The following is a 13,496-nucleotide window of genomic DNA, read 5'->3' on the forward strand; positions in this document are numbered from 1 at the left end:
ATTATTTAATAAATGAAAGATTAATTGCATTGCATTAATTTAGTTGCAAATATGATATAAGTAAAATCTGCACATTTAATTATATACATATACAAGTGTATATGTATTTTTATATTGCAAATATTTAATTTACAGGACTCAGCATGAGTACACCCCTCACAAATCTCTCATTTAGATTTGTATTTTCTATAGGAAGCTATACAATATTATATTTGTAAATATACATTAGATTAGCCAGTGCTGAACCCAAATCTAGAGCTTGCCTAACAACATAATTTACGATAACGGTTCAAAACCTCGTTGCCAAAATTAATATTTTAGCCAGAAATATTACATAATTTTTTTTTAAATGAGCAAAAAACATGAAAAACAAAACAAATATATAGTTTTGTTGGAAGTTTGTAGTTTGTAATTTTTGTTTTGCAATATTTAGCTTGAATTTAATTGTATTATTTTTCTATTCTAAATATTTTTGGTGACTAAAATATTATTTTAATAAATTGTTTAATAAATCTGTTTTGTTTAAATGCACCAAAATACGTTACCTATATTCACTGAAAAATGGGGTGCACTCAATTATGCTGAGCACTGTATATAAAAGTAGTATATTTAATATAATAGCTGAAAGATTAATTGCATTGCATGAGTTTAGTTGCAAACATGATATAAATAAAATCTGCACATTTAATTATTTACATATACAAATTTATAATTATTTTTATTTTGCAAATATTTAATATATACATATGCAGTGCTCAGCGTATAAGAGTACAGCCCCCACAGATTTCTTGTTTAAATTAATATTTTTAATAGGCTTGGCAATGCAAGGCAAGACAAGTTTATTTACATAGCACATTTCATACACAGTGGCAATTCAAAGTGCTTTACATAATCAGGAATAAAAGAGACAAGTGTAAATAAAAAGATGAACAGATGAAAACAGCGTAAAGACAGTTTTTTTTTCTGTATTCCAAAACATCGGTGTATCATTTTTTTTTTTCTTTTACTCTGAGACTTCCCCATTCTGGTAATCAACCCAACCTCCTTATTCGGTACCAATTAATCAGTTGGGCGTCTCTAACAGATTTGTTAGACTAATATATTTGAATATATATGTATATTTCACCTATATTTGAAAAGTTAAGCTTTACAGCTCTAATTATGTGCCCCCGAATTTCAACTTTTTTCTGGAAGTAAATCGCACCTCCTCCCGTAAGTAGATCGCTTTAGTTAGCCAAACGTAAAAAAGGTCTTGATCTTAGGCAGACTCCAAATCTGGAGTTTATCTAGCAAAATAACTTACGATAACGGTCCAAAAATTACTAGCCAAAATGTTTATTTTAGGTAAAAATATTAAATAAAAAAAATTAAATGAGCAAAAATCAAGAAAAACAAAACAGTTAGAAAATTTTGTTGGAAATTTTGTTTGAATTTAAATGTATTATATTTTTATTCTAAATATGGTGACTAAAATAGTATTTAATTAAATATATGTTTAACAAATCTGTTTTGTTTAAATGCACTAAAATGTATGACCTATATTCACTGAGAAATGGATGCAAATACTCATTTTCAAAATGAGGTTTACTCGTCAGCGCAATAGCCTAGTAGTTAGCACTCCAACATTTGGTGCAGTAGCATGTCGAGCGTCCCGAGTTCGAATCCTGGCTCGAGGACATTTCTCTACCCTACCATCTCCCCTCCCCCCCCCCCCCCCCTCTCTCCAACTGTCCAACTTCGCTTCCTGTCTCAATACTGTCCTATCTAAAAAAGCAGAAAATAAATCTAAAAAAAATAAAAATAAAATGAGTAAATGTACTCAATTATGCTCATTTATACACATACGCACACATATTTAATGAATATTTTATTTTTGCAAATGCATACTCATTTATTTACTTTGAGTCATGTTCATCCTGATCTGTTCTTCTTGTGTGTGCTCGTGTAGTTGGAGAAGGGCGACAGGCAGTACTTCACTATGGATGATGGAGTCACACTGTTCTCAGACCTGCTGCAGTTGGTGGAGTTTCACCAGATCAACCGCGGTACTTTACCCGTGTGTCTCAAGCACCCCTGCACATGCATAGCTCTCTGAACATTCACCTCAAAGCCTGAACCTAAATGACCAAGCACCTTTACAGCTTTCAGTTTACTCCCGCCGGATGTCAGGACATTCACGCTAAAGCAAAAACAAGTTATATTTATATTAGATGTAGTAATCATGAGCTCTAGCAGAGTTCAGTCTCCAGTCCTGCTTATAAAATTGAAATGACATTTGGTCACTTCAGTCGTTCTGTCTGGATCACAGAAGGATAATCTGAAGGAAACTTCCTACTGTTTTTTTATTCACCACTAGGAGGCGCAATCACTCTATGCATAGCTTTATATGCAGAACCCTCCATTTAGCAAATATGAGGCATTCAGGGATATAAATATATAAAGTTGAAGTCAAAATTATTCGCCCTCCTGTGAATTTTTTATATTTTCCAAATGATATTTAACAGAGAATGAATTTTTCACAGTATATAATATAATACAATATTATGTATTATGATTTTTTTTTCTGGAGAAAGTTTTATTTCTTTTATTTCGGCAAGAATAAAAGCAAAAACCATTTTAATGTCAATATTATTAGCCGCCTTAAGCAATATTTTTTCGATTGTCTAAAGAACAAACCATCATTATATACACTCACCGGCCACTTTATTAGGTACACTTGTCCAACTGCTCTTTAATGCAATTTTCTAACCAGCCAATCACAGGGCAGCAACTCAGTGCATTTAGGCATGTAGACATGGTCAAAACGATCTGCTGCAGTTCAAACCAAGCATCAGAATGGGGAAGAAAGGGGATTTAAGTGACTTTGAACGTGGCATGGTTGTTGGTGCCACACGGGCTGTCTGAGTATTTCAGAAACTGCTGATCTACTGGGATTTTCATGCACAACCATCTCTAGGGTTTACAGAGAATGGTCTTAAAAAGAGAACATGTCCAGTGAGCGGCAGTTCTGTGGGTGCAAATGCCTTGTTGATGGCAGAGGTCAGAGGAGAATGGCCAGACTGGCTCCAGCTGACAGAAAAGCAACAGTAACTCAAATAAGCACTCGTTACAACCGAGGTCTGCAGAAGAGCATCTCTGAACACACAACACGTCCAACCTTGAGGCAGATGGGCTACAGCAGCAGAAGACCACACCGGGTGCCACTCCTGCAGCTAAGAACAGGAAACTGAGGCTACAATTTACACAGGCTCACCAAAACTGGACAATAGAAGACTGGAGAAATGTCGCCTGGTCTGATGAGTCTCCATTTCTGCTGCAACATTCAGATGGTACGGTCAGAATTTGCTGTCAATAACATGAAAGCATGGATCCATCCTGCCTTGTATCAATAGTTCAGGCTGGTGGTGGTGGTGTAATGGTGTGGGGGATATTTTCTTGGCACACTTTGGGTCCATTAGTACAAATTAAGCATCGTGTCAACGCCACAGCCTACCTGAGTATTGTTGCTGATCATGTCCATCCCTTTATGACCACAGTGTACTCATCTTCTGATGGCTACTTACAGCAGGATAACGCACCATGTCATAAAGCGTGAATCATCTCAGGCTGGTTTCTTGAACATGACAATTAGTTCACTGTACTCAAATGGCCTCCACAGTCACCAGAGCTCAATCCAATAGAGCAACTTTAGGATGTGCTGAAACAGGAGGTTGGCATCATGGATGTGCAGTCGACAAATCTGCAGCAACTGCGTGATGCTATCATGTCAATATGGAGCAAAATCTCTGAGGAATATTTCCAGTATCGTGTTTGAATCTATGCCATGAAGGATTAAGGCAGTTCTGAAGGCAAAAGTGGGTCCAACCCGCTACTAGTTAGGTGTACCTAATAAAGTGACCGGTCAGTGTAATGCCTAATTACCTTAACTTGCCTAATTAACCTAGTTAAGGCTTTAAGCTGAATTATAGTGTCTTGAAAAAGATCTAGTCAAATATTATTTACTGTCATCTTGGCAATGATAAAAGAAATCAGTTATTAGAGATGAGTTGTTAAAACTATTATGTTTAGAAATGTGCTGGAAAAATCTTATTTCCGTTAAACAGAAATTGGGGGAAATATATATCCACAGGGGGGCTAATAATTCTGACTTTAACTGTATATTAATGCACTTTCAATGTAGCAGATTGTTATAATTAATGTAGTATTTTTGCTCAACCCTTGTGGGTACTTTTTTTTTATTACATGTTTAAAATATCGGAGGCCAGTTTATGTGTGCTCGATCTTGAATTTTCTATTTGTTTATTATTATATTTTACCTGTAGTTTAATAATAAGCAAAACTCCGTATTGTGTTGTTTTATTAGTTTTAATTGTGTGTGTGTGTGTGTGTGTGTGTGTGTGTGTGTGTGTGTGTGTGTGTGCGTGCGCGCGTGTGTGAGTGTGTGTGTGTGTGAGTGTGTGTGTGTGTGTGTGTGCGTGCTTGTGTGTGCTTGCGTGTGTGTGCGTACTGGTTTAACCCCTGACGTTTTGATGATATTAATGTAGCAGATTGATTATGTTAATTTAGTATAAAATCTTGAAGGCCGGTTTACGTGTGCTCAATCCTCTATTTTCTTTTTGTTTATTATTCTTTCAAAATAATTTCTTAAGATTTTTTTTTTCCTGTAGTTTCATGACAGAAAAAACATTGTAAGCTGTAAATACATTTATGAATTGTTTGTTGTTTTATTAGTTTTTGTTTGTGTGTGTGTGTGTGTGTGTGTGTGTGTGCGCGCGCGCATGTTTGTTCATGTTCAATACCTGATATCTTTGACACTGTGGCCACCATTGGGGTTAATAAATTATAAAAAGTTATTAAGAACTGATTTTTTTGTGCGTGCGTGCGTGTGTGTGTGTTTCAGCATGCTTCAGTTGATGTGACATCATCAAAACATCAGTTGCCAGTCTCCCTTGTGTTGTTGCCATGGATATTATATGTGTGTGTGTGTGTGTGTGTGTATATACACATGTGCTTATTCAATGAGATGGTAATATATTTCGAGGTAGATGGGGGTTCACCTTATTGTAGCTGTTGATTCCCACATTACTGCGGTAAATAAAGGGGACATTGACCAATTGTCAGTCAATGAAGGCCAAATTATTCATCCTAACAATATTAAATATCAATACAGTGTGAACATCAACTGCAGAGTGTGAGGTGTCATTATTAGGAAATCAGGGGTTATTTCAGCTGAGTAACAATAGAATATAATCAGAGAATAGAATGATTGAATTATTTCATACCATAATCCTATTAAATAAATAATATAGGTAATATAAATAATAAACATATTTAATTTATATTATTGACATTAGTAAAAGGATATAATAGTTTAAATTGTAATATATTTATAGTTAATGTTTATTAAATAGATTTATTGATAAGTTTATTATTATATTTTTGCATATTATATTCTATAATTTATTTTAATAATAATTTACTTAATAAATCCAAACAAAGCTTTAATTTTCAGATATGTGTCCATGTATAAAATCCAGTATTTACTGTAGTTATAACTTGTTATTTTGTAAATGTGTGTTCTTTGTCTTTATCTATAGCTCAGCGACAGCAGACACTCAGCCGGCCACTCACCTCTCTCACTAATTCATGAGCTATCATTTATTTAAGATTCCACAACATCCCCAAACTTACATGTACCACATATACACACATGAACACACACTTACACCACATACACACACACACATGAACACACACTTATACCACACACACACACATGAACACACACTTATACCACATACACACACACACACACACACACACACACATGAACACACACTTATACCACATACACACACATGAACACACACTTATACCACACACACACACATGAACACACACTTATACCACACACAAACATGAACACACACTTATACCACATACACACACGAACACACACTTAAACAACACACACACACAAAAACACACATGAACACACACTTATACCACATACACACACATGAATACACACTCCTACCACATACACACATGAACGCACACTCCTACCACATACACACATGAACACACACACTTATACCACATACACACACAAACACACACTCCTACCACATACACACACATGAACACACACTTATACCACATACACACACATGAACACACACTTATACCACATACACACACATGAACACACACTTATACCACATACACACATGAACACACACTCCTACCACATACAGTACACACACATGAACACACACTTATACCACATACACACACATGAACACACACGTATACCACATACACACACATGAACACACACTTATACCACATACACACACATGAACACACTTATACCACATACACACACATGAACACACACTTATACCACATACACACACATGAACACACACTTATACCACATACACACACATGAACACACACTCCTACCACATACACACACATGAACACGCACTTAAACCACAAACACACATATAAAAACACACTTATACCACATACACACACATGAACACACTTATATCACATACACACACAAGAACACACACTGATACCACATACACACACAAGAACACACACTGATACCACATACACACACATGAACACACACTTATACCACATACACACACTTATACCACATACACACACATGAACACACACTCCTACCACATACACACACGTGAACACACACTTGTACCACATAAACCCACTTATACCACAAACACACACATGAACAACACTCACTTTAACCACATAAACAAACACTTGTGCCACATATACACAGACAAGACCACATCCTTGAACCACATGCACATGTGAACACACAAACACACTCATCTCTCTCACACACCCTGAGAGTGTACCTATGTTGTGTTTGTGAGGTGAAGCTGAATCTAGGCCACAGACAGGGGAAAGAAGGCTGCTGTGAGCTTCAGATACTTCAGGACGATCCAGAGTTTGATTCATTGTTCAAATTAAAGGGGGCACGGCATGAAAATCCACCTTTTTTCGTTTGTTTAGGGGTGACATTTGATTCCGATTTTAAATTTAAAAGTCAGATTATATTAGTGGTTGTATCTAGCTTTTTCCAATGGGCTATATGCACACACACTTTTAGTTTTCAGCCAGGCAGCCTAAGGGCTTCCGGTGAACTGTGTTTTCATTATAAAATTGTCAGGTTTAAGATCTGATTTCTTTAAAAATCAGCGATCTTCAGTGCCAGTTAGATATACGTAATAAAGTAGTTATCAGACCAAACAAAAAGCACTGCATAAAATTCGATTAATCCGCCGCCATGTCTTTAAAATATGACAGTTTAATTTAACCCCAGTATTTTCAATGGAATCTATGCGTTAGCCTGCTGCTACTGATAGCGCTAGCGGTTACAACGATCTTTCATCTCGTTTTATGCTTAAACAACTAAATGAATGCTTAAGTCTATTAAACTGAATGCATTGTAATTGCATTGCAACATCGATGCTGTAAAAACGACCTTGTGAAATTGAAAATAGTCACAGCTTTCACCGGAAGTTCACTTTAAAACTCTAGCTGTGCATAGAGCCCATTAAGGCATCTAGCTGAAGCAACACACTACCTGACAAAAGTCTTGTCGCCTATCCAAGTTTTAGGAACAACAAATAATAACTTGACTACTAGTTGATCATTTGTTATCAGAAGTGGCTCATATGAAAGGCAAATGCCTCTAGATTGAGCTTATTTTAGCTAATTAAAATATGATAATGGCTTGATTTTTTATGATTTCATTAGGACAGTAAAGTCTGACTTTGCTTAGACTAAAGTCTCGTCAATTAACAGAAACAATGTCCAGTATAGAATATAAAGTCATGCTGCAGTGGAGACAGAATAAATATTGTGTCTGACTCCATCATGAGCTTGGAGGACTGCATCCATACATCTCTGCAATGACTCAAATCACTTACTGTATTAATAAAGTCATCTGGAATGACAAAGAAAGTGTTCCTGCAGGACTCCCAGAGTTCATCAAGAGTCTTTGGATTCGTCTTTAACGCCTCCTCCATCTGACCCGAGACATGCTCAATAATGTTCATATCTGGCCACTGGGATGGCCAATCCTGGAGCACCTTGACCTTCTTTGCTTTCAGGAGCTTTGATGTGGAGGCTGAAGTATGAGAAGGAGCGCTATCCTGCTGAAGAATTTGCCCTCTCCTGTGGTTTGTAATGTAATGGGCAGCACAAATGTCTTGATACCTCAGGCTGTCGATGTTGCCATTCACTCTGCAGATCTCTCGCGCGCCCTGAATGTAACCCCAAACCATGATGTTTCCTTCACCAAACTTGACTGATTTCTATGTGAATCTTGGGTCTACGCAGGTTCCAGTAGGTCTTCTGCAGTATTTGTGATAATTGGGATGCAGCTCAACAGATGATCCAACAGAAAAATCGACCTTCTGCCACTTTTCCAAATGATCAACCAGAAGTCAAGTTATTACTTGCTGCTCTTACAACTGGGATAGACAAGACTTTTGTCAGGTAGTGTAGAAGTTTAGTCTAGAAGTTTCTCTTCCTTTGCATCATTGTCTTGAACAATTATTCATTCATTTTCTTTTCAGCTTAGTCCCATTATTAATCAAGGGTCGCCACAGCGGAATGAGCCACCAACTTATTCAACATATGTTTTATGCAGCGGATGCCCTTCCAGCTGCAACCCATCACTGGAAAACACCCATTCACTCTCATTCACACACATACACTACAGCCAATTTAGGTTACCCAATTCACTTATAGCGCATGTTTTTGGACTGTGGGGGAAACCAGAGCACCCGGAGGAAACCGACGCGAACACAGGTAGAACATGCAAAGTCCACACTGACCCGAACAAGCGACCTTTAGGCTACCCACTGCGCCACCGCAACGCCATGTCTTGAACATGTTAAGTTTAATTCACTAATGCTCATTTCTGACATGTTAGCTATGAGATTCACATGTTTAGTTTTTTCTTGAGCAAGCGACTAAAGTCTCCGCCCCTTTCTGAAAAGCAGCAGCTCATTTGCATTTAAAGGGATATCCACAAACATGTGTTTTTACATGCGAATTGGGGAAAGTGTGACTAGCTATAATAAATGATTTGTGACATAATTTGGGATGAAACACACACATACAAATTCTTGGGACAATATAGATTTATTTCACATCTTATGAAAGGAGATGATTACTACTTTTTTAATGTCCAAATGAATGTAAGCATGAACTGAAGTGAGTTTGTCCTCAACTCTGATCTAAAGTGTGCTTTTTTTTAAGGATGATGAAACTCATGAGAGCTTGATATGAAACGCAGGAGAGCTTGTCGTTCTCCTGAAGCTCAGGTAACGCTGGACTCTGAGAGTTTAGTGTGACCGAAGAGGATTGGATTTCAGCTTGTGTTACGCTTCGTCTGTTTTGTCCAATGTGCTGTTGGTTGAATTATATCTGATAACCTGCAGAAAGACAGCAAAATACAGATTACTGCATTACACTTAAAGCAGTTTCTGTTTTTACTAATAAAAGAGCATCTTAATTTGCTTCTACATTTAAATTTGAATTTATGCTCATTTATTTATGAGCAAATTAATATTTCACATGCAGATTTTACACCGATGCTAAATAAAATATAACTTAACATTAATACTATGATTTTGTTTCAGTTATATTATTATACAGTTTTGCTTATAAATATTTCACATTTTACTTGAATGATAATTAAATTCTATATGTATTTAGCTCAAATAAATATGTTTTGCATGACGTATTTAATATTTTATTTTTTAAAACTGCATTATTTTTTAGATATTCACTTTTAAAAATGTTTTGTATTGATACACTTTTGATTAAATTATCAATAAGAAATTATTAAAATATACTAACAACATTTATTTTTAAATATTATGCATATAGTTTCAAATTATTTGAAACAATTTATTTGCTATTAAGATTTATTTATTTATTTATTTATTCATTTTCTTGTCGGCTTAGTCCTTTTATTATTCCGGGGTCGCCACAGCGGAATGAACCGCCAACTTATCCAGCAAGTTTTTTACGCGGCGAATGCCCTTCCAGTCGCAACCCATCTCTGGGAAACATTCACACACACATTAACACACACACTCATACACTACGGACAATTTTGCCTACCCAATTCTTCTGTATCTCATGTCTTTGGACTGGGGGAAACCCGCGTGAACACAGGGAGAACATGCAAACTCCACACAGAAACGCCAACTGAGCCGAGGCTCGAACCAGCGACCCAGCGACCTTCTTGCTGTGAGGCGACAGCACTACCTACTGCGCCACTGCTTCGCCCCCAGATTTTTTATTAGATCATTTTAGCATTTGAGGATTTATTTATTTTAATTAATTAATTTAATTGGTCATTAAAGGAGAAATTACTGACTAGCCAACCATTCTGAGAAAATGTCAATCCTTCAATCAAAGGGACAAGCATCTTGGTGTTATTTTGGAGTCAGACCCGAGTGTTTCAATAGCCATATCAAAGCAGTTAGTAAATCAGCATACTATTCATTTATTTCTTTTCTTTTCAGCTTAGCCTTCATTATTCTGGGGTCGCCACAGCGGAACAAACTTAGCCAGCCTATGTTTTACGCAGCGGATGCCCTTCCAGCTGCAATGATCACTGGGAAACACCCATACACTCTCATTCAAAGACATGCACTAAAGACAATTTAGCTTACCCAATTCACCTATAGCGCATGTGTTTGGACTGTGAGAAAAACCGGAGCATGCAACCCACGCCCTACATGGGGAGAAGGTGCAAACTCCACACAGAAATGCCAACTGACCCAGCTGAGACTCGAACAAGCGACCTTCTTGATGAGAGGCGACAATGCTATCCACTGTTACCCTGTGAAGCCTGAACTGGCTATACTATAATCTTTAAAACATTGCAAGAATTAGCCAGATGCTTTGTTTTCAGTGAGGACTTAGAGAAACTTGTTCATGCTTTTATCAGCAGCAGGGTGGATTACTGTAACTGCCTCCTCACTGGTCTTCCCAAAAAGACAGACTGACAGTTGCAGCTCATCCAGAATGCTGCAACCAGGATTCTGACCAGAACCAGAAAGTCAGAGCACATTACACCTGTCCTCATGTCTTTACACTGGCTCCTAGTTACATTCAGATTATATTTTAAAGTATTACTTGTCTATAAATCACTAAATAGCCTCAATACATTATAGATATGCTCGCTGAATACAAACCCAACAGATCACTCAAATCTTTAGGATTACATAAACTAGAAGTTCCAAGAGTTCAGTCAAAGCAGGGTGAATCAGCTTTCAGCTACTAACAGCGCACCTCGCTGCTGGAATCAGCGTCCAGAAATGATCAGATGTGCTCCAACATTAGGCACATTCAAATAGAGACTGAAAACGCATGTGTTTAGCTGTGCATTTACTGATTGAGCACTGTGCTACGTCCCACAGATCACACTACTGTATTTATCTTTTTTTTCATTTCTTTAAAAGCCATTTAACACATTTTAATCAGTTTTTTATGATTTTTTAGTACTTTTAATCATGTTTATTTTCTTGTGTCTTTTATTGTTGTATATGTAAAGCACTTTGAGTTACCATTTTGTATGCCTTGCCTGCCTTATATGTTTGAAACTACATTGTTTTGCTTTATATTTGATTTTTTTTGTCATTTTATATTTGCTATTAAAGGAGAAACCACTGATTAACCAACCGTTTTGAAAAAACATAATTTAATCAATCAATAAAATTTAATTTATAGCACTGCAAAAAGACTGAAAGTGGAAAAAAATAGTTTATGAATCTTATGTAATAATAATTAGTCTATCTACATTACTTAAAACAATATATATATTATATAAATAATTATTTTGTATGCAGAGTTAATACATTAACCATGAATCATCAATTACCCAGATTATAAGGTATTTTAAAAATAATATTAAATATATTTAGCAATATTTTGTTGTAGTATTAGCAATATGTAACTGATTCATATATTTTTAAATTCACATTTTTATATATTATTGTGTAATATGTAATTTCTAAAAATACATTGCATATAAATTTTAATCTAAATATTTCATTCAGTTAAATAATACCGTACAATAATAGTTAATAATGTCAATGCTTTTTATATAATCCTTCTTTCATTTCGTCTCTAATGCCTCATTTTTCTGCAGCTGTACAAGCAAATGAGCCTCTATAGTTCATGTAGTGCTGCCATCCTGCAATTACCCCTCGTTTTTCCCCTCTTCATCCATCAAATCCCCCCTCCCCCCTACTTTCTCGCGATGGTTCAGTCCATGAACCTGCCCAGCCCGTGTGGTTCACTGTATCTTTAAGAGGCGGAGGGGGTTATAAGAATATCAGATGAGCTCGGTTTGTGCCATGCGGACCTGCGCGCACACACACGCACTCACTCACCACGCTGAAAGCTGGTGCACACGATTCCCACTGAAGAAGACACGGATGTGAGAGATCAGAATGGGTGTAACTGGAGAAATGAAGGAGGACGAGGCTGCGTAAGAGACACACTTGGCGGACCGAGGTGAGGACGGTCGACAGCCGCCTCAGCAGGTATGTGGTGCTGCATCACTGTTATCCTCCAGGGCTCAAAATCCACCGTATATATATATCACCGTCAGACACATTTACGACTGCAGAATCCACCGCCTAGTTCGTTAACAAACCTGCTTTCAAACTGACGGAGATTTGCTTCAGCGCGCGGTTTCTTAACGCCAGTATTTATCAATCAATATTAATGAGGCACTTTCTGTTCTGGTGTTGTGACAGACCGACAGAGAGACAGACAGACAATCTGCTGTGGATTATAATGGACTCGAGCTCTATGAACTCCTCTAAGTGAGTGTGTGAGTGAATGCTGAGGACTGATGGGATGTGGCGACTGTCTCTCCATCATTTCACAGACTGCAGAGAGAGAGAGAGAGAGAGAGAGAGAGAGAGAGAGTGTGTGTGTGTGTGTATGAGAGAGAGAGAATCAGTTTGTGTGCAGTAGTTTGATTTAAGAGGTCAACATGAAGATATCAGATATGTGAGAGTAGATATTGTGGAAGGATAGACTACTGGTGGATAGGCAAATGAAATGAGATAGATAGATAGATAGATAGATAGATAGATGGATAAGTGTTTCTCAAGCCTATTCTTATATACCTCTTCCTTTTTAAACACACCTGAATCGACCCATCAAAACATTAGCAGAGATTCTAAACCTCAAACGAATGTGTCAGTTAAGGGAGACATCCAAAATATATTGGTGTGTCTTCAGGAACAAGGTTGGGAGATAGATAGATAGATAGATAGATAGATAGATAGATAGATAGATAGATGGGCGGATGGATATATGATGAATGGATACAATTGATGGATGATTGATTTGATTAATGGGACATGTGAAGGAATAGATGGATGGATGAATGAAATTGGTAGATAAAT

At 36.9% G+C, this 13,496-nt stretch overlaps 2 protein-coding genes across 24 annotated transcripts in view; both read left to right on the top strand.

Moving 5' to 3' along the window:
- The window catches only part of grb7 (growth factor receptor bound protein 7), a 40,952-nt gene extending 36,099 nt beyond the window's left edge, over window positions 1-4,853 (top strand). Inside the window, exon 15 of the mRNA XM_003201342.7 lies at window positions 1,949-4,853. Within this exon, the coding sequence (XP_003201390.1) occupies window positions 1,949-2,095 (147 nt within the window). The 3' untranslated portion in view covers window positions 2,096-4,853. The remainder of the gene's footprint in view (window positions 1-1,948) is intronic.
- A 7,578-nt stretch (window positions 4,854-12,431) lies between these two features.
- The window catches only part of srcin1b (SRC kinase signaling inhibitor 1b), a 133,522-nt gene continuing 132,457 nt past the window's right edge, over window positions 12,432-13,496 (top strand). For 21 of the 23 annotated variants that reach the window (XR_012399187.1, XR_012399190.1, XR_012399192.1 and 18 more), the window contains exon 1: window positions 12,500-12,620. The gene's annotated coding sequence lies outside the window, so the exon portion shown is untranslated. Of the gene's footprint in view, window positions 12,621-13,496 lie in introns of all 23 variants that reach the window. The other 2 variants (NM_001423741.1, NM_001033748.2) reach the window with 1 other exon arrangement.

This window comes from Danio rerio, chromosome 24, assembly GCF_049306965.1.
Source record: "Danio rerio strain Tuebingen ecotype United States chromosome 24, GRCz12tu, whole genome shotgun sequence".
Taxonomy (NCBI): domain Eukaryota; kingdom Metazoa; phylum Chordata; class Actinopteri; order Cypriniformes; family Danionidae; genus Danio; species Danio rerio.